At 41.7% G+C, this 23266-nt stretch overlaps 1 protein-coding gene across 1 annotated transcript in view; it reads right to left on the bottom strand.

Annotated features, from left to right (window-relative positions):
- The window catches only part of prmt3 (protein arginine methyltransferase 3), a 95586-nt gene that overhangs the window by 64249 nt on the left and 8071 nt on the right, over positions 1 to 23266 (bottom strand). The window contains exons 9-10 of the mRNA XM_071402223.1: positions 22113 to 22234; positions 9312 to 9411 (exon numbers count right to left, since the gene is read on the bottom strand). Coding sequence (XP_071258324.1) covers positions 9312 to 9411; positions 22113 to 22234 — 222 coding nt within the window. The remainder of the gene's footprint in view (positions 1 to 9311; positions 9412 to 22112; positions 22235 to 23266) is intronic.

The raw sequence follows: 23266 nt of genomic DNA, 5'->3' as shown, positions 1-23266 counted from the left end.
CTGGCTGACTGTATTAGTCCTGGTCTGTCCATTTCCCAGAACCCGGTTGTTGTTAAAACGCTCTCGCAATGTATCCCAACCTCGTTATTTAGAGCCCAATTTCATGGGACACTGCCTCACCTGAAGGAGAGGGAGGGGAAGAGTCGGAGAGGAAGCGAAACGTCCGGAAGGAGAGTTACGCCTTCCTTTGTCTCCCATAATGCGTTGGGACGATCCCTTCAAGCCTGACAGCGTGACTCACAATCCGACCCCGCTACGCCCTTCTCATACACACACACACTGTTTATTAGCAAAACACAGGATCCATCTCCACGTCACTGCACTGGGTGTGTGTGAGGGGAATACTCACATCTCGTATCTTAACTACACTGAACAAATATATAAACAAAACATGCAACAATTTCAAACATTTTACTGAGTTACAGTTCAAATAAGGAAATCAGTCAATTGAAAAAAATTAATTAGACCCTAATCTATGTTGGGCACAGATACTTTCAAAAAAACAGGTGTGGATTAGAAAGCCAGTCAGTATCTGGTGTGATCACAATTTGCCTCATGCAGGGCAACACATCTCCATAGCATAGAGTTGATCAGACTGTTGATTGTGGCCTGAGGAATGTTGTCCCACTCTTCAATGGCTGTGCAAAGTTGCTGGATATTGACAGGAACTGGAACACGATGTCGTACACGTCAATCCAGAGCATGCCTAACCTGCTCAATGGGTGACATGTCTGGTGAGTATGCAGGACATTTTCATCTTCCAGGAATTGTGTACAGATCCTTGCAACATGGGGCCGTGCATTATCATGCTGAAACATGAGGTGATGTCGGCGGATGAATGGCATGACAATGGGCCTCAGGATCTCGCCGGGATTCATTGGTGAAGAGCACACTTCTCCAGTATGCCAGTGGCCATCGAAGGTGAGGATTTTCCCACTAAAGTCGGTTACGACACCAAACTGCAGTCAGGTCAAGACCCTGGTGAGGACGACGAGCACACAGATGAGCTTCCCTGAGACGGTTTCTGACAGTTTGTGCAGAAATTCTTTGGTTGTGCAAACTCACAGTTTCATCAGCTGACTGGGTGTCTGAGCACAGACGATCCCACAGGTGAATAAGCCGAATGTGGAGGCTGGCATGGTTACACCTGGTCTGTGGTTGTGAGGCTGGTTGGATGTACTGCCAAATTCTCTAAAAACAACATTGGAGGCAGCTTATGGTAGAGAAATTAACATTAAATTATCTGGCAACAGCTCTATTGGACATTCCTGCAGTCAGCTTGACAATTGCACGCTGCCTCAAAACATGAGACATTTGTGGCATTGTGTTGTGTGACAAAACTGCACAGTCTAGAGTGGCCTTTAATTGTCCCCAGCACAAGGTGCACCTGTGTAATGATCATGCTGTTTAGTCCGCTTTTTGATATGCCACACCTGTCAGGTGGATGGATTATTTTGGTAAAGGAGAAATGCTCAATAACAGGGATGTAAACTAATTTGTACACACAATTTGAAAGAAATAAGCTTAGTGCTTTTCTGTGGTTGTTCATTTCAGTATAAATTTGTTGCAATCAATGAGCTTGCTGCACCTTTCTACTGACAATTTGGCCCACTTTTCAGCAGCAAACTGCTCTAATTCGTCAATATTTGAGGGGAGGCCTCCACCAACTGTTGTTTTCAGATCATACCATAGGTTTTGGATGTGATTCAGATGTGGGCTCCTTGCTGGCCACTCCAGATCAGTCTTAACCATTACTGGGTGGTTTTTGATGTGTGTTTGGGGTCGTTGTCCTGCTGGAAGACCCACAACCTTCAATGGAGTCTCAGTTTTTGGACAGTGGGTTGACCATTGGACTACAAAGCACCTGATAATCTAATGATTTCATGATGCCTTAAACACTGGACAAGGTCAATGTGTTCATTTGAAACAGGGAGGGACTACCTGTATTTGTCTAAGGAGAAATGCTCATTTTCCTTTGCAAAACATTTTGAAAGTTTATCGTTGAATAATCTCTATTAACCCAGAAGTAAAATCTCTCATAATTTGGTCAACTTCGTGATTAACTTCTGCGGTCATACGTGCAATTTATATAAATATTCAGACCCTCATACTTGCAATTTATATAAATATTCAGACCCTTTACTCAGCACTTTGTTGAAGCACCTTCGGCAGCGATTATAGCCTTGAGTCTTCCTGGGTATGACGGTACAAGCTTGGCTCACCTATAATTAGGGGAGTTTCTCCACTTCATCTCTGCAGATCCTTTGAAGCTCTGTCAGGTTGGATGGGGAGCGTCGCTGCACAGCTATTTTCAGGTCTCTCCAGAGATGTTAGATCGGGTTCAAGTCCGGGCTCTGGCTGGGCCACTCAAGGACATTGAGACTTGTCCCAGAGCCACTACTGCGTTGTCTTGGCTGTGTGCTTAGGGTTGTTGTCCTGTTGGATGGTGAGCCTTCGCCCCAGTCTGAGGTCCTGAGCACTCTGGAGCAGGTTTTCATCAAGGATCTCTCTGTACTTTACTCTGTTTACCTTTCCCTCGATCCCGACTAGTCTCCCTTTCCCTCGATCCCGACTAGTCTCCAAGTCCCTGCCACTGAAAAACATTCCCACAACATGGCGCTGCCACCATCATGCTTCATTGTAGGGATGGTGCCAGGTTTCCTCCAGACGTGACGCATTCAGGCCAAAGAGTTCAATCTTGGTTTAGTCAGACCAGAGAATCTTGTTTTTCATGGTCTGTCCTTTAGGTGACTTTTGGTAAACTCTAAGCGGGATGTCATGTGCCTTTTACTGAGGAGTGACTTTCGTCTGCCATTTCTACAATAAAGGTCTGAATTGTGGAGTGTTGCAGAGACGGTTGTCCTTCTGGAAGGTTCCCCCATCTCCACAGAGAAACTCTGTAGTCAGAGTGACCAATTTAATCCATTTTAGAACACGGCTGTAACGTAACAAAATGTGGAAAAAGTCAAGGGGTCTGAATACTTTCCGAATGCACTGTATATAAAGCCCTTTTATTGGGGGGGGGGGGGGTTGGCTGGGCCTGGCTCCCCAGTGGGTGGGCCTATCCCCTCCCAGGGCCACCCATGGCTGTGCCCCTACCTAGTCATGTGAAATCCATAGGCTAGAGCATAATGAATTTATTTTAATTGACTGATTTCCTTATATGAACTGTAACTCAGTAAAATCGTTGAAATTGTTTTTTATATTTTTGTTCAGAATATATTTTGTGTTTAATGTTTTTTATATTTTATTATACAGGGTGCATTTGGAAAAGAGACCAAGGTCTCAAAATGTATTCCATGTCAAAATGAAGGATAAATAAAAAAATATATGTGTTTCCACTCAATTCGAACGAGTACCTCCCAAATTAATCAATTGTGTCAGTTCTCGCTCTTTAAGTTGCATTCATCCTAACTACTAAAAAAGCACTTTTTAACATCTGAAAGTTTTATTGCCAATTAATAATGGTATATAGTGAACATTTCAGTAGGGAGCTTTATGCGCCCATATGCCTCTTACTCATCCATGAGCTTCGCAGCCAGCTCCTAAATCAGCAGGGCTTAAGGTACAGTGAACTAACCAACAGACCAGTTAAACTACAACAGCATTCTTAGTTACGGTTACATAAATGTTTTACATGTGGTTGTTTATCTACCGTAGTTGAACGCACTGACTGAAGTAGCTCTTGATAAGTGTCTGCTAAATTACCAAAATGTAAATGTACGATTGCAAAGCAGGCTGGGTATTATTCTAATGAGCTCTGCCCCCCAAAAAAGATAAACTCTTTCAACAAACAAATTTTGGTCAGTTAATTTCTACAAGAATGAATCTGGTGCACATCAAGTTCAAACGAGTTAAGTAAATTTTACAAGAGACAATTACAATCAACCATAAAATATGCATTTATTGTGTAATGTTAACAAAATATAATAAAGCGAAACTTAAGGGCAGCCATAATCTTTTTGTTGTTGTTGTTTAGAGCCAGTGTTCTTTATCCCTAGACACACTCATTTAGAAAGCCTGAAGCTTTAACAGTGTGTGTGTTTGTGTGAGAAAGAGAGATTGTGTGTGTGCACAAATGTAAAACTTCCAGAACATCGATAAGAGGGAGTAGGCCTACTTGAACACTGGGAGCATAACTAGCTAGCAGTTAGTTACAGTTAGTTACTTTTGTGTTGTTTATGGTGAAAACACTATCAAAACAAAATGTCGTGTTCCCGTCCCTTACAATCAAACCCTAACTCAACGCACTGCATTATCAATGGAAAACTCTTTCTTTAGGGACATATGAGCAAATTCATTGCGACTAATCGCGATTAACTAATGCTATTAACCCCTTACACTCGTGGGAATTGACCTATATGGATAGGGATACATTTAAATGTTTCTGACAGGAGACATATGGAAACCATATGCATAACCGTGGTAGCAATTAAAAGGGAACAGTTTGGAGATTATGGGAAAATTATTAGACTAAAGACAAAGACAACAATTCACCTGACAAGACTGAATCCAAATAACACATTTTATTTTTATGTGCATTTACTGTACTTTTCCGCATTTGTTGATAAGAAAATCTGAAAATACTCTGGATACATACAGTAACATGACAAGAATATTTGTGGAAAATTTTGGGTAGGTGCAATATGAGACAAAAAAAATTACAAGGATTTGAGTGAGAGCTCTAACTGGTGTTTCCAAGTAGCCACACACCTCTCCAAATTGTGCACAGTTCTTAAGTCATTTCAATGCACTTTTATGACTCAAAGATGAGTCCTCAACTCTAAGTTTGAGTTTTTTAGCTCTCCTAGCGGTGTTGTTGAGGAACTACAGAAAGCACAATTGTAGTTGTTTTGTTTGGAACCCAGCCCTGCATCTCTGCCTTTACGCTATTGTTGTTGTTTACACAATCCAAAAACCGCAATCTAGGTCAGGTGGGCATAATTTTAAAGCTTGTAGTTACTATTGCCAACATGTATAGCTAAAATACAATATTTCAGTGTTAGGCTTTCCAAAGGCAATTCAGAAAAGTAGACCATAATTTGAATCCATAGAATTGGGTCATGAGTGCATTCAGACCAGTGGCGGTTGGTGCCGTTTATGATTAGGGAGGATGATTATTTGCTTTATGAGCATGGCCTTATTTCTATTACAGCATATTGGATGACTGTCATTCATATTCCATTCACCCAGCTCAATGTAACATCGATAGGCTACTGCATGATACTCTACTTTTCTCTGTACCCATCAAGAGGTTCCAACAACCTAGCCTGTGAATGTTTACAGCGTAGTTGCACAGGTCGAGCGAATTTTGAGTAATCAAGGTGACAGACAGTGACACATTCAATACTGCCTTGTACACTCTTGCCTGCATCTAGCTGATCTAGGATGTATTCATAAGTCCAACAGTTGCAACTTCTATTAGACAAATTCAGTTATGTTTATCCCTGTTTTGTTCTGGTTGCTTCCATTTAAGAAACGTTTCTGAACAGAATCGGCGGAATGAACACACGCAAACAGTTCACTTTCATAGCAGCCACATAAAAACAGCATGATCACTTTGCTTGTTGTATATATATTTCCTTCTAAGACTAATTCTTCTTCTGATTCTGTTTAATGCATGGGCATTTCCGTCCCAATTTCTGTACTGGATTACAGGTACTATTCTCTGAAATATATTTTCCCCCTAATTTATCAGTTACCAGTTCTGGCCATTGAAGGCAAAGGTCCAGGGCCTGTGGCCGGCCTGCTGGAGATGGTGGTCCTTTTCTCTCCTTTTTTGTTCAGAGTTAAGAGAGTAAGAGAAAGGGGAGAAGTACTTTTCTAGTCCTGCTAGGTCACATGGTATCACACCTACAGTAAGTGTTGCCTTGGAGGTAGAGAAAGTATTTTTTGGACATATTTCAAATATCTTAAAACGCCTTTTTAGCTTTGCTTTTCCTTAGGGTGCTTTTTAGTTGTTCAGTTTTGTCATTTTTATCTTATGTTTGTTCTGTAATAAATATTTCAGCTTTTTATTTTCATCGTTATTGTTATTTGTTTTTCCTGTGAAGCGCATTGTGTTGCATTCCATGTCTGAAATGTTCATCAAAATGTTGGCGTTTTCAAGTGTATGTCTCTGTGAGTGTGTATGTGTCACCATGTGTGTATGTGCCTATGCATGTGTGGGTGAGTGACAGTCAGTCCGACTGGGCGACAGTATGACTGATTACTGCTGTCCTCTACTTGGGCAGGTGAGACTCCTATTACTGATAATGAGGCTAGAGAGGAGGCTGCCATTCATTTGGCTCCACAGATCTACCGCACACAGTCAGTGTGTGTGTGTGTGTGTGTGTGTGTGTGTGTGTGTGTGTGTGTGTGTGTGTGTGTGTGTGTGTGTGTGTGTGTGTGTGTGTGCCCACGTGTTGAACTCTCCCCAAACAAACTCTGGTGCCCTCCAAAGTGGACGTCTAGGAAAACTTTGCACACCTCAAAACAAATCCTCGTAAAATAGGATAAAAAAATACCGTCAACTCTACATACCACAAACGTTAAGCCAAAGTCCTTCACGTCTTCCTTTTGCTTGATGAGTTATGAAAAGTGTGTTTTCCTCAATTCAATTACCTACCGCCTCCCGGAGAAAAAAAAGTCATTTTCTGAAAGCCTTCTTTCCAAGTCAAGCTTACCCTGCTTCATTTCCTTTTCACCGTCATTTGCTACTCACTTCCCAGTGACCTAGGCCAACCAATGGAATTAAGCTTCGCGCTCACATTGAAGAGACCTAGATGTGGATTTCAATATAAAAACTTCAGCCCCGAAAGTTTCTCTCCAGCACAATTTCACTACACCTAAAGCCAGGGGGATCAAGGCCACAAAACTGATTCTAAAGCCAACTTCACTCATGAGAGTCCTCCCCCCTCCTCCCATCAGAAAACAGTCACCTAGACCCATCAGACCTGATTGATCTCTAGGTAACAATCTTTATTTAGCGTCTCAGTAATTCAACCCCTCCTCCCCCCAGTCAGAAGTCTCTCATCTCTGGCTTCATCCCAAATGGAACCTTACGCCCTACATAGCAAACTACTTCTGATCAAAGCCCCGTGGCCCCTGGTCAAAAGTAGTGCACTATATATGAAATGGAGTGCCATTTGGGACACAACCTCAGAGAGAGAGAGAAGGAATAGAGGAACAGAGAGAGGAACAGATCAATGCTTTGAGTTATGAAGCAACAGTGGCACGGCTAAAGGCCATCTCTCAAACAACACCCTGGCTAGGTAGACAGGCGACTTGTCTCACAAAATGAACCACCCCCCCCTCCACCTCACCCCCATTAAATCACCAGCCCGAGTGATCCCCTATCGTCTAGTCAAAGTGGGAGACGGCCAGAAGTTCGGACATTTTCTGATGGAACTTGTCACTTCTCCCTCGGGGTAGAGAGACCTTACTGGATGGATCACTTTACATCACCCAGTTAACTTGTAGTGTGTGTATTACTGAGTAGGCTTCACCTAGGGCCAATATTTTCAAATCACACACTACGAGAAGTAGCATATGACAAATGTTCTCTGAACATAAAGGAGGCTTTCTTTGCCTTTGTTGACCAAATGTTGTGATTATCTCAAGAGATAAAATATATTTTCCACGGCATGGCTAATATTTGTTAAAAAAAAGTACTCCAAATCAAACTGAATTAAACTGTGCCTTTAATATTCTCCTATCACTTCAATTGTGAAAGGAAGCAGTCATGTTCTCTAGAAGTGTCTAATTTTAGTGATGTCCCTCCTGTGTATCCATAGCACCCCTTTGGCTGGTTGGCAGAGGTATGACCCATATTCCCTGTCCCCTGTTGGAAGCATTAGGAGGCTCGGGGTACTTGGCTGGCACTGCTCTCCTCTGTCCGCCACTGTGCTCTTCGGGGGTGTGTGTGTGTGTGTGTGTGTGTGTGTGTGTGTGTGTGTGTGTGTGTGTGTGTGTGTGTGTGTGTGTGCGTGTACTTGTGAGTATGTGTTGGACTTCTCTCTGTGTGTGTGTGTGTGTGTGTGTGTGTGTGTGTGTGTGTGTGTGTGTGTGTGTGTGTGTGTGTGTATCCTCTGTGTGCTGGACAGGGCTGGGGGGCATAAGAGGCCAGTTTAGTGATGTATTACAGCACGACACCTTGGCATGGGGATCAGCATAGCCCTAGGTTCTGCCAAAATCACTCTCGTCTACGAGTAAAGCAACTACACAAGGTCATCAAAGTAAAGCCTCACAACCAGGTATGTGTTCAGATGTACAGTGCTGCACACTGGTGATTGGCTAATATGATAAATTGTTAAGTTAGTAATATTGATAGCCTATAGATCAATCAAAGTCATGATGGCACGAACAAATTTGAGGTATTAAAATAAGTGATTTCTATCGCTCTGTTGGTAAACACTTGCATCAGATCACATCTATAAAGGACTGGTATTCTGATTAGAATCCATTGATGACAACTTGAAGACAGACCTTGTTGGGTCTAAACCGCTGTAAGACATGAGGATACATCAGTCTCTTGCTGTCAGGACTCAGACTTACTTCAACTTACCGCCAATAAGGTCTAACGCAGACTCAATGAATTTACGACTCTGCAAGGGCTGTCATTTCTCCACTTTACACAGGCAGATCCTAGGGCAGCGTTTTGGGCCCTGCACTCTTTGGGAAATGTCCACAGTCGCTGCGGTGATGAGAAGTGACAGGAGGATTCTCAGATTTATTAGCGTTCGGTGAGCCGGTGTCATTAGAGATTCGCGTCACACTGTGAATTTATATTTCCCCTGGTAACGGCGTGAGATCCCGTGCCCGAGCGAACCGCAATGCTCCGTCTGACCCCGGGGTTTCGGGGAAAGCTGGGGCGGGACGTGAGTGAGGACAGATACGGCCTGCTCATGAATTAAGGATGACTTCAGCGGAGTGTTCAACTTTCAACCCCTTCGTCCGTTTCGCCGGCGAGGACCTGGCTGATGAATGGGCATCAGTGCTCAGAGCGACTCCAAATAACTCTGCTTCCCTGGTTAACTATATAGGAGGGGACATAGCCGGGGCTAATTCTATACATGCCATGTTTAAAATAGTCACTGCTGTTACAGTATTGAAACCTCCCCTACAGTAGTATGTTGAGATATTGTTCAGAGCAGTTAGAATAACAATATAATTTGTCAGGGTTTGCGGCATTTCCATTTCAATTCAAGCTGATGCAGGAAATCATCCGAAAAAGATCACATTATCTTTGGAACGTCCATCACTTTTTTTTTTTTAAACCACAACCTGTGATTAAAATAAACTAAAATAATGAGCGTGAACAGTGAACTGACCATCCATTCCGAGATGATGATGTCCACCTTCTCAACGGGCAGTTTGACCTCTTCTATCCTGCCCTTTATCAGAGTGACCCTGTCCTGCAGCTGGTTCGACCTGAGAGGAAACGAGACGGGAAAGAAAAAATGTGTCAGCTTTCCTGTTCAAAACGTTTTTATTGCAATAATTGAAACAAGACAATATGCGATAGACCAAAATTACAGCCAGAGATAAATTAAACGGTACATTAAGAACCTTAAATCCAAAATTGAACAAATGAAATGTTAAATAACGAACTGTTGGAGTGATGCTTTCAGCAAATAGGCCAAAACCATGGATCGGCCAAAACCACAGTGTTCTACTCAACATGAGTTGTACTTTTACACACGCATTCAACTCCAGAGTAGAATAGTTGTAATCATGGTAACAAATTGATAGCTGTACTATGGTCTCCCAACAACACACAGCTTTTGTGTAATATTCTACGGTTAGGAATTTAAAGGGTGAGCTATTCTTATTAATTAAGTGGGCTATCTCTCAAGTATATAAAAAAAAAGTCCCTGTAGTTGAGGCACAACAAACAGTGAATTTGTTCCGACATATAACCAACCTACTATTCTAACATTGGTCAAAAGCCAAGCTATTTTGGGTAAGTAGAACATAATTGTTCCTCCCTTATGGCCATTCACACAGATTATGTGACCTCTGTGTGTGTGTGTGTGTGTGTGTGTGTGTGTGTGTGTGTGTGTGTGTGTGTGTGTGTGTGTGTGTGTGTGTGTGTGTGTGTGTGTGCGTGTCCAGAGCACGTGTGTACAGATGACGTGTGTGTATACACAATACATGCGAGTCCATACTGATGTGGTGACTACGAGAGTGCATCCGGTTTAAATGATCCTTCCTTTTCTGAACGGCAACCCAGGGTATCAATCTCTGTGCATATTCCATTATCGTGACAGCTAATGTTACTGGGGACAGAACAATTACTCACGGCCCAAGAGTGCATTTCTGCAGCGCTGATCCTTATCTTCCGCTCGCTATCGCATCCTCCCAGAATCACTCTCTAACGTTCTCTCTATCCCCCCTCTCTACCTCCCTTCTTCTCCCTCCTTTCAGGAGAGGGAAACACTGTAATCTCATTATTGGGGTAATTTAGAGGACAATGTCAGGACGGGGGGGGGGGGGCGTTGAGAGGTAGAAAGAGATATGACTAAAAGAAAGAGAGCAAGAGTGTGTGTGTGTGTATGTACATGTTAGAGAAAGCGAGACGGACATAGAGAGCGCCATTCATCTGGTTGCTTGTGGTGTTAATCCACCCCCCCCCGTGGGTTAAATACACACGTCTCATCACCTTAAATCCATCTGTATCGGAGTAGCAGGATTATGCCACAACTCCCCCGGGGGTACAGGGCACTACAGTGAGCCCAATGATTCTAGCTTAATTACCTCGTATTTTTAATTGTGCGTCTAAATTTCTTTGTGTGCGCCTACATTTTTTCAAATTAGGTACACACGTGCTCCTTGTAAATAAAACGTAGTTGATTCCCCCAATGTCCTACAGTAAAACAAATTATGTAATGTTACAGACACGCATTGGTCAGTTTATTAGGTACACCACCCTGTTCACAAAAATGGTTCGCTCCTACAGACAGGCCACTGAGTATTAAGGTATTTTAACGTTTTATTGACACAATTAGGATAGTAATGTAGATGGGGAGATCGATGAGAGGGATAAAGCAGAGAATGTGAGTGGAGGAACGGGGGGCTGGGAATCGCTGCACCCAGGGACAAATGTGGTCTGGGGGCGGCATCACTACAACTAGCACAGCACTACAACTAGACCAGCCAACGGCACAGTTCGATTGTATTTTGAGTGGAACATTCCTTTAAAACCCAATATGGCCTCCCTGGTGGCGCAGTGGTCTAGGGCACTGCATCGCAGCGCTAGCTGTGCCACCAGAGACTCTGGGTTCGCGCCCAGGCTCTGTCGCAGCCGGCCGCGACCGGGAGGTCCGTGGGGCGACGCACAATTGGCCTAGCGTCGTCCGGGTTAGGGAGGGTTTGGCCGGTAGGGATATCCTTGTCTCATCGCACACCAGCGACTCCTGTGGAGGGCCGGGCGCAGTGCGCGCTAACCAAGGTAGCTAGGTGCACGGTGTTTCCTACGACACATTGGTGCGGCTGGCTTCCGGGTTGGAGGCGCGCTGTGTTAAGAAGCAGTGCGGCTTGGTTGGGTTGTGTTTCGGAGGACGCATGGCTTTCGACCTTCGTCTCTCCCGACCCCGTACGGGAGTTGTAGCGATGAGACAAGATAGTAATTACTAACAATTGGATACCACGAAATTGGGGAGAAATGGGGGTAAAATATTTAAAAAATAATAACAATAATTTTAAAAAATATATATGGTTCAGGGTTCAAATCTCCATCAGGGTGCAGTCCCTAAAGTATTCCTATCCGTGAGCATGGCTTTCAATGCAGCTGGTTGAAGAATTACACAACAGTCTAGCTCTCAATACAATACTCGACTAATGAGACAATTCAGTAGGATTATCTGTATAATAGAATAATACACTGCAGTAATTATGAGTTGTAATCCATCAAGAATCTCCCATTTTTCAAAGGCAATGACTGTGGTAACTTAACTCGTCCTGTTTTCTAATTTAAACATATGAGCGAGCGAGAGAGAGATTTCTGTCTGGCAAACAGCAACAATTATAATGAGAGCCCAACCGATATTTTGGTTCACACACATTAAAAATCGTTCAATTTTGGCCTTTTAAAGCTATATCGCTATCGGCCGATAACCGATATTCAATAAATAGGATGGAAAAAGGGAATCTAATGCTTATCTGAACCATTATCATGATGTGTCATTATTGTCACAATGTATGAAATCAACATTGGAAGAAGCATAGTTATTGGATATTTGTTATTTTGGATGGCAATTTATGAGAATTCAGTGTGGAAAAATGTAACTTTTTAATTTTCCCACTGTAAAACAGTATATCGGCATACATATCGGTATCTGTAAGTTTTGCCCCCCCCCCCAAAAAAAAAATCGGAATCAGACCCAAAATAGCATATCGGTCATAGGGCTGTGACAGTAATTGAATAACCATGTAGCTGACAGTGGAAGGAGACTGTCATGAAAATAATTGTTTAATTAGGCTTAAATTCATTCTAGTATTTTATTAACTTTATTTCCATGTAGATAAACTTTAACTAATAGCAGGAATGTTTGCTAACTTTGTTTATTACACTTTCTACATCTCCTCCTCTTTCCAACTTTCCTTTGATGCTCGAGCAGCTAATCGCGCAGGGGTGTAGAATGCTATAGGCCATGGCACTGCAATTAAAAAAAAATTGTTGATGTGTGGAGTTGATGGGTGGCTCGTTTTGATTGCTTGCTAGTAAATAAATAAATCTATCTTTTAAAAAAAGGTTGGATGTGTCAGACTATTCATTAATTATTCAACAGCAGTCGACAAGGTTGTTCTGGCTCTGAAGCCTATAATGAACTAACTGTCAAATGGACAATGTGCCAATCCTCTCCAACATGGCATGGTACAATTTCATATGGAATCTTTTCTTATTTTATAGACTAATCAACGCTGATCAGGCCCAGTCCTGGCAGATATGCTGTTGTAGGCGAGACAACAACAAAAATTGCCACCCTCCTATCCCCGCAAAGTAGAATAGTAGCCTATGAACGCCCATGTGGTAGCCTACCATTTGTAAAACACGCAATTTACTGTATATCCCGGTCATTTGGTTACATTCATTTATGTTAATCCATGTATTAATAACAGTAATTTACCGTTCTCATTTTCAGAGTGGAAACGTTGTTAGCAGAGTTCAAAACCTGCTACACGTGTGAGAAACAAGTTTAGATTTTTTTCACTCAACACAATCTGCTAAATACAGTGCATTTGGAAAGTATTCAGACCCAATTACAGCCTTATTCTAAAATTGATTAAATAAATGTTTTCCCTCATCAATCCACACACACACACACAATACCCCATAATGACGAAGCAAAAACAGGTTTATATATTTTTGCTAATTTATTTAAAAAAATAAAAATGAAATATCACAGTTACATAAGTATTTCAGACACTTTACTCAGTACTTTGTTGAAGCACCTTTGGCAGCAATTACAGCCTCAATTCTTCTTGGGTATGATGCTACAAGCTTGGCACACCTGTATTTGGGGAGTTTCACCCATTCTTCTCTGCATATATTCTCAAGCTCTGTCAGGTTAGATGTGGAGAGTCGCTGCACAGATATTTTCAGGTCTCTCCAGAGATGTTAGATCGGATTCTAGTCCGGGCTCTGGCTGGGCCACTCAAGGACATTCATAGACTTGCACCGAAGCCACTCCTGCGTTGTCTTGGCTGTGTGCTTAGGGTCATTGTCCTGTTGGAAGGTGAACCTTAGTCCCAATCTGAGGTCCTGAGCGCTCTGAAGCTGGTTTTCATCAAGGATCTCTCTGTACTTTGCTCCATTCATCTTTCCTTCGATCCTGACTAGTCTTCAAGTCCCTGCCAATGAAAAACATCCCCACAGCATGATGCTGCCACCACCATGCTTCACCGTAGGTATGGTGCCAGGTTTCCTCCAGACGTGATGCTTGGCAGTCAGGCAAAAAGTTAAATCTTGGTTTCATCTGACCAGAGAATCCCGTTTCTCAAGCGTGCTTCCATCTGGCCACTTTCATAAAGGCCTGATTGGTGGAGTGCTGCAGAGATGGTTGTCCTTCTGGAATGTTCTCCCATCTCCACAGAGGAACTCTGGAGCTCTGTCAGAGTGACGATCAGGTTCTCTACATAAAATTCCTTCGACCTCATGGCCTGGTTTTCGCTCTGACATGCACTGCCAACTGTGGAACCTTAAAAAGACAGGTGTGTGCCTTTCCAAATCATATCCAATCAATTGAATTTACCACAGGTGGACTCCAATCATGTTGTAGAAACATCTCAAGGATGATCAATGTTAACAGGATGCACCTGAGCTCAATTTCGAGTCTCATAGCAAAGGGTAAGGTATTTCCGTTATTTATTTATTTTTAACATTTGATACAATTTCTAAAAGACTGTTTTCGCTTTGTCATAATGGGGTATTGTGTGTAGATTGATTAAATTATTTTCCCTCATCAATTTCAGAATAAGGCTGTAATGTAACAAAATGTGGGAAAAGGGAAGGGATCTGAATACTTTCCAAATGCACTGAAAGCACAAATTATAATACTTCATACTTTCATTGTCAATTCATTATCTTAAAGCCTACTTTCTTGAAAAGGTGGGCCTAGGTTTTTAAAAACATTTTCAGGAAAAATATTTTCCTGTGTGTCTGACATACGCTGGTGGCTTTGATTAACGGGTGCTTTTACAGCAGTCTGCGTGTGTGAGATGGCTGATTCTCTTTATAGGCCTACGTGTCCATTCAGAAAGTTTCCTAAAGTAGCCTGTCTAGACTCCATCTGTTTAATAAGAATCAAATGCCTCTTTTCAGTGGCTTAGGCTACATTATTTCACTAAGATGTCCTCTCTCTGAAGAAAATGTGTTAATGCCACTGATATCGAATGACCTCAGCATGGTTTGTGACGTTATGCAAATGTTTCGGGGAAAGTGGAAATAAACTTATTTTGAATGGTTTTGTGCGTCGAAATAGGACCAGTATTTAAAAACATATGCAGAAAAGCCAACAGGTAGGCATATATCTTTATTTTGACTCCATTAATGTTGCATCAATACAAAAACGCGACAGATCCTCTCCAACCTGGCATTTCTTAATTTGTTGAGGAATAATAACAATAATGAAATGCTACGATAATAACGAATAATAATGGTTTGTTTCAAGTAGGTTTTTATTAAGATGCATATCCATGTAAACAAGTGTACAAACAGAATTGTGACCTCCCCTTTTTTTGACCCCCCTGAACAGTTATGTCAGTGACCACGTACATTGGCCTGGCCAATTACCGTAACCTCAAATTCCAAGACCGTAACAGCCCTAATCGGTCGGGCTCTCATTTTAATTACATACAGTGCCTTGCAAAAGTATTCATTCCCCTTGGCATTTTTCCTATTTTGTTGCATTACAAACTGTAATTTAAATAGATTTTTATTTGAATTTCATGTAATGGACATACAAAAAATTGTCCAAACTGTTGAAGTGAAATTATATGCATATGTATTCATCCTCTTTGCTATGAAGCCCCTAAATAAGATCTGGTGCAACCAAATACCTTCAGAAGTCACATAATTAGTTTTAAAAAGTCCACCTGTGTGCAATCTAAGTGTCACATGATCTGTCACATGATCTCAGTATATATATATACACACCTGTTCTGAAAGGCCCCAGAGTCTGCAACACGACTAAGTAAGGGGCACCACCAAGCAAGCGGCACCATGAAGACCAAGGGGCTCTCCAAACAGGTCAGGAACAAAGTTGTGGAGAAGTACAGATCAGGGTTGGGTTATAAAAAAATATCCAAAACTTTGAACATTCCACGAAGCACCATTAAATCCATTATTAAAAAATGGAAAGAATATGGCACCAGAACAAACCTGCCAAGAGTGGGCCGGCCACCAAAACTCACGGACCAGGCAAGGAGGGCATTAATCAGAGACAACAAAGAGACCAAAGATAACACTGAAGGAGCTGCAAAGTTTCACAGCGGAGATTGGAGTATCTGTCTATAGGACTACTTTAAGCAGTACACTCCACAGAGCTGGGCTTTATGGAAGAGTGGCCAAAAAGAGCCATTGCTTAAAGAAGAAAATAAGGAAAGACGTTTGGTGTTAGCCAAAAGGCATGTGGGAGACTCCCCAAACATATGGAAGAAGGTACTCTGGTCAGATGAGACTAAAATGTAGCTTTTTGGCCATCAAGGAAAACGCTATGTCTGGCGCGAACCCAACACCTCTCATCTCCCGAGAACACCATCCCCCCCAGTTAAGCATGGTGGTGGCAAAATCATGCTGTGGGGATGTTTTTCCATCGGCAGGGACTGGGAAACTGGTGAGAATTGAAGGAATGATGGATTGCGCTAAATACAGGGAAATTCTTGAGGGAAACCTGTTTCAGTCTTCCAGAGATTTGAGACTGGGACAGAGGTTCACCTTCCAGCAGGACAATGACCCAAAGCATACTGCTAAAGCAAAACTCGAGTGGTTTAAGGGGAAACATTTAAATGTCTTGAAATGGCCTAGTCAAAGCCCATCTGTGGTATGACTTAAAGATTGCTGTACACCAGCAGAACCCATCCAACTTGAAGGAACTGGAGAAGTTTTGCCTTTTAGAATGGGCAAAAATCCCAGTGGCTAGATGTGCCAAGCTTATAGAGACATACCCCAAGAGACTTGCAGCTGTAATTGCTGCAAAAGGTGGCTCTACAAAGTATTGACTTTGGGGCTGTGAATAGTTATGCACGCTCAAGTTCTGTTATATTTGTCTTATTTCTTGTTTGTTTCACAAGTAAAAATATTTAGCATCTTCAAAGTGGTAGGCATGTTGTGTAAATAAAATGATACAAACGGCAAAAAAATATATTTTAATTCCAGGTTGTAAGGCAATAAAATTGTAAAAATGCCAAGAGGGGTGAATACTTTCGCAAGCCACTGTATTCTTACATTAACATCCACTGTGGGGTAGTGACAGAAACTACACGTGTGTGTGTGTGTGTGTACGTGCGTATCTGTATAGGTGTGCGTCTGGGGTACAATGTCATGTTTTAACTACTTTGTCCTGTCACGCTGGGAGGCCTAGTGGGACACTGCCTGCATGCCAACACACACAACCGACAGCGAGCTAGTGGGCTGTAAAATTAAAACGTCCCCTCTCCCGCAATCCCATTGTTTTGCTTATACGACACTCCCTTGCATAATGGTAATAACAACACACAATAATGGCCCCTAACTCAAAGCTGCATTCAGGCAGTGCTTGGTGGTCTAAGGGTGGTAAATGAGTTTGGTTTGGAAGCACTGTCCGGTTCATTGGTGGTGCTAGTGGAGAGCTGGTATAAAAACGGGTGTGGGTGTTATAAAACACACAGCAGGTGAGAGTGTAGTAGCCCCTTACACTCGTACCAGTATACAGGTTGAAAATGGCAGATTTGGGCACTGATAAATGCCTAAATTGGAACACAGTGGCTGTACAGTAACATGCTATAAATTACGTCAGAGCTCTGGCTCTCCGCTTCACAGCGCTCTATGGGTTTTGACTGACAGATGATCTGAACTTGAACACCTCGCATAATAAGATGTTGCCCCCATCCCTCCTGCTAATTAAGCAACTTTTTGTTTTTTTGGGGTCTGACTGAGGGAAATGATGTTAATTAAGAGGTGGGTTGCACAAGCAGTAGTTCAGAGAGCAGCTGTGGAAGAGCCGAGAGGCAGGACAGACCAGAGTCAGGCATGTGTACTAAATTATGTGAGTTACGACCAGGCCGTCTGGCACCCGCTTCATTGAACTCAACCACCTGAAACAAATAAAAAGGTGGCTGGAGGTCACAGAGACCTCTACTGAGAGAGTCCATACTACACTGGGGAGGGAAGTGTGCTAGTCCACACACTGCTGGAGAGGGAAATGTACTAGTCCACATACTACTAGGGAGGGAATATATTTCCAAAACACTTTCCAACTGAAAATATATTTCAAATGTATTTTCTGAAGCAAAGACTCAAATGTGTTTCCTAATAAATCACTGCAAGTGTGCGAGTACAACATCAGAACCAAATGTGCTGTGATAACAAGAGTGCCATAATGCTTTCTTTGTGGATCCGTGGTGCCCACCGGATAATTTTTATGGAGAAGGACAGAGAAGCTCAGTTCTTGTGACTTGTTAAAAAGGACATTCTACTCCAAAATGTTTTTGTTTTTTTATTATCCTGACACCATCTAAAATATAATTTCTACATCCAGAAATGAGCCAAATAACATACTGGCAAAATAATTTGTTAGCGTTATTTTAACATATTGGACCATGCATATAGCCTATGCATGGTCCATATTATCAGATATGCTATTAGCAATAAGCATCATCACCTGTAGCCCAATTTATGCAGCATAGCGGCTATAAATAGTCTGAAGCATGGTGCTGCCAATCATTTAACTACCGGTAGTTAGCATCCCACTGAATTGTATGTCACAGAAATCTTGCATAAACAAAATTAATATAATGTAGGCCGACCTGTTAGGGTAACACGCCTGTACTTCTCACAGAAACCACTTTGTCACTTTATGTTACCATTAGTTAAATAGATAAACTATTCTACTATGGGATAACAGATATTTCCATTACTCGTTTTGTTTGCAGAGGGAAAGTATGTGGACTGTTCGAGTTCAGTGACATTTGAACCCCCCCTTGACTGCATAAGAGATGCAAAGCTACATAAATCTCCTCCTCACAATATTACAATGAGAAATTGGAATTTCAATGAGCAACAACTTTTGTCTGATATGGAATTGTTTGAATGGGGGGGGGGGGGGGGTTGTGTCAAATATCTCTGACTCGGATAGGCACTAAATTGTTTTACTTCTTTGCTCAACTCTATTGCAGATAAACATGTTAGTTCAAGAAACTAAGGATAAGGGATAGAGCTTATCCCTGGTTCACACATGAACTATCAGAGAAAATTCAGGAGAGAAATTTAGCTTGGGCTAAGGCAAGGCTGATTGATTCTAAGTCTGACTGGCTGTCCTTTAGACGCTCCAGAAATAGATATCTATCCCTTGTTAGAAAAGCAACATTTTATCAAATGGTATGTCACATGCGCCAAATACAACAGGTGTAGAATTTACTGTAAAATGCTTACTTTACAAGCCCTTAACCAACAATGCAGTTCAAGAAATAAAGTTAAGAAAATATTTACTAAATAAAGTAAAGTAAAAAAAAAAAGTAATAAAAAGTAGCACAAAATAACAATAACGAGGCTATATACAGGGGGTCCCGGCACCGAGTCAATGTGCGGGACTACAGGTTAGTCAAGGTAATTTGTACATGTACACTACCATTCAAAAGTTTGGGATCACAAACAAATTTCCTTGTTTTCAATGAAAACATACATTAAATGAGTTGCAAATTTAAATAGGAAATATAGTCAAGACGTTGACACGGTTATAAATAATGATTTTTAATTGAAATAATAATTGTGTCCTTCAAACTTTGCTTTCATCAAAGAGTCCTCCATTTGCAGCAATTGCAGCTTTGCAGACCTTTGGCATTCTAGTTGTCAATTTGTTGAGGTAATCTGAAGAGATTTCACCCCATGCTACCTGAAGCACCACCCACAAGTTGGAATGGGTTGATGGGCACTTCTTACGTACCATACGGTCAAGCTGCTCCCATAACAGCTCAATAGGGTTGAGATCCGGTGACTGTGCTGGCCACTCCATTATAGACAGAATACCAGCTAACTGCTTCTTCCCTAAATAGTTATTGTATAGTTTGTAGCTGTGCTTTGGGTCATTGTCCTGTGGTAGGAGGAAATTGGCTCCAATTAAGCGCCGTCCACATGGTATGGCATGGCATTGCAAAATGGAGTGATAGCCTTCCTTCTTCAAGATCCCTTTTACCCTGTACAAATCTCCCACTTTACCACCACCGAAGCACCCCCAGACAATCACACTGCCTCCACCATGCTTGACAGATGGTGTCAAGCAATCCTCCAGCATCTTTTCTGCATCTCACAAACGTTCTTCTTTGTGATCCGAACACCTCCAACTTAGATTCGTCTGTCCATTACACTTTTTTCAGTCTTCTTCTGTCCAGTGTCTGTGTTCTTTTGCCCATCTTAATCTTTTCATTTTTTTGGCCAGTCTGAGATATGGCTTTTTCTTTGCAACTCTGCCTAGAAGACCAGCATCCCTGAGTCGCCTCATCACTGTTGATGTTGAGTCTGGTGTTTTGTGGGTACTATTTAATGAAGCTGCCAGTTGAGGACTTGTGAGGGGTCTGTTTCTCAAACTAAACACTAATGTACTTGTCCTCTTGCCCAGTTGTGCAACGGGGCCTCCCACTCTTCTTTCTATTTTGGTTAGAGCCAGTTTGCGCTGTACTGTGAAGGGAGTAGTACACAGCATTGTATGAGCTCTTCAGTTTCTTGGAAATTTCTCGCATGGAACAGCCTTCATTTCTCAGAACAAGAATAGACTGACGAGTTTCAGAAGAAAGTTATTTGTTTCTGGACATTTTGAGCCTGTAATCGAACCCACAAATGCTGATGCTCCAGATACTCAACTAGTCTAAAGGCCAGTTTTATTGCTTCTTTAATTCAGGACAAGAGTTTTCAGCGGTGCTAACATAAATGCAAAAGGGTTTTCTAATGATCAATTAGCTTTTAAAATTATAAACTTGGATTAGCTAACACAACGTGCCATTGGAACACAGGAGTGATGGTTGCTGATAATGGGCCTCAGTACGCCTATGTAGATATTCTTTCCTGATAAAGAACCTTGAGTTAAGTGGGGGGATTCTTGACGTGGCATCCACGGTTCTTCAGAATTCTAAAAGATTCTTGAAATGTATGGAAGCCTGAAGATGTGACACTTTCATAGCACACAGCAAATTGGCCAGCGTTAATTAGTTAATTTTTCAGTGTAACATTTCTAGTGTTGATTCAGGAGTTAAATTAACACTAAGTGGTGTAAAAGAACCCCAGTGATGGTGTTACTAACCAGAGTTTAACCAAAACCACAGCCATCATTATCATATTTCCCAGCATGCTCTATTGCAGGTAGATTTTTTTCATTGTGTGTTTCAATATCCATGTTTTGATTGATTAATCTTCTGCTTCCAAATATAAACAACACATTTTTCTAAACTAATCCAATCTGTTACTTGGACTTATTGCACCTGATACTGAAATGTTTGTTCCAGTTTAAATGATTTAGGTAGTGTCATACTTTAGTCTTCCCAACCCTGGCAGTCATTCTGAATGCAGGTTGTAAGTGAATAAAAATTCAAAATGTTAGATATCCCTCCTCTGGCTGGATTTCAATAGGAATTACACAACTTTACAAGCCAGCATTATGTGACTTGCAGGCCTGATGTGATCTGTAAACCATGAGTTTTAGGGTAAAACTAGGCCCTCAAAAGAAGGCCTTACAAACTATGTAGTGTATTGTATTAAATAATTACATTTTAACAATAACATATTCACATAGGATTTTACTTGGTGAAGGCCACAGTGCTGAAAATTAATGAATATAACAATCATGTCTCTGTCACTAGCAAACACAGTCAAGGGTGGTACTGGTAACTAAAATGCACTCGAAAGGCACCTTGGGAGATATGCAAGTGAGGATCAACACCTTATTTGCTTAAAATAAGGTATTGCGTGTGTGGTTCTTCAAAGAACCATCCCATTTAAGGTTATTCAAAGAACCTAGAATGGTTACCCTATGGCATCACTCTTAAGAACTTTATTTGGTTCCAACCTGAACCTTTATTTTTAATAGTGTACTATAACACATTTTATTTTCGCATACCCATAATGCCTAATATTTAGAACACAAGTATGGGTATTCAGACACGGCCATTGACTGGCTTCTGGTCCCTGTGATACGGGGGTTATAAGTTATATGCAGTAGAAGTATGGACACTGACACACCATCCCTATAAAGCCTTATTTGAGCTCATAGACACCTGCTTGTCAATGGGGTGTGTGTTACAGGTGAGTGTTTGTATATCACATAATATTCATGTCCAGTTAGCACGAAATAGGGGGGCATTTGAAACAGGGCAGTACAACACAACCAACTTGTCTAAAAACACACTATTTCCCAGGATTCCCTTGGATAACAATGGCGGCTCACCTGACAATGTCCATGGCCTGGTAGATGATTTCTGATTGGTCCACCCCAATGACCATCTTGGCTCCCGCTCTGGCGGCGAACATAGAAAGGATGCCCGTCCCACAGCCCACATCTAGCACCACCTGCAGTATAGGAGGTAGAAGTGCACCTTTAATCCACAAAAGGAAACTTCCCCTTCCTTATAACTAGTAAAGGATTGGCTGATTAGCGTGTTAACTTCTTATGGCTGCAGGGGCAGTATTGAGTAGCTTGGATGAAAGGTGCACAGAGGTGCCCAGAGTAAACGGCCTGCTCCTCAGTCATAGTTGCTGATATATGCATATTATTATTAGTATTGGATAGAAAACACTCTGAAATTTCTAAAACTGTTTGAATTATGTCTGTGAGTATAACATGGATTTTTTCTGAGGCTGGTAGATTTTCAACCAAGCCCATTGAAATTACAGCGATATATGGATCCGTTTTCACGTCCTACGGCTTCCACTAGATGTCAACAGTCAATATAACTTTGTCTGATGACTCTACTGTGAAGGGGGGCCGAAGGAGACAGGAATGAGTAACCACTGCCATGAGGTGACCACGCTTTGACCACGCGCGTTCACGAGAGAGGCAGCTCCGTTCCATCGCTCAACTGAAGTCAATGTAATTCTCCGGTTGGAACGTTATTCAAGATGTAAGTAAACAACATTCTAAAGATTGATTCAATACATCGTTTGACATGTTTCTACTGTTACGGAACTGTTACGGAACTTTTGGACATTTCGTCACGTTTTAGTGAACGTGCTTTGTGACTTTGGAATTGTTACCAAACGCGCTAACCAAAGTAGCTAATTGGACATAAATAACGGACATTATCGAACAAATCAAGCATTTATTGTGGACCTGGGATTCCTAGGACTGCATTCTGATGAAGATCATCAAAGGTAAGGAAACATTTATCATGTAATTTCTGGTTTCTGTTGAGTCCAACATGGCGGCTAATTTGGCTATTGTTCTGAGCTCCGTCTCAGATTATTGCATGGTGTGCTTTTTCCGTAAAGTTTTTTTGAAATCTGACACAGCGGTTGCATTAAGGAGAGGTATATTTATAATTCCATGTGTATAACTTGTATTATCATCTACATGTATGATGAGTATTTCTGTTGAAACGATGT

The sequence above is a fragment of the Salvelinus alpinus genome, chromosome 5 (genome assembly GCF_045679555.1).
Source record: "Salvelinus alpinus chromosome 5, SLU_Salpinus.1, whole genome shotgun sequence".
NCBI lineage: Eukaryota > Metazoa > Chordata > Actinopteri > Salmoniformes > Salmonidae > Salvelinus > Salvelinus alpinus.
The sequence above is the reverse complement of the archived record's forward strand: the minus strand, read 5'-3'. Positions and strand labels throughout refer to the sequence as shown.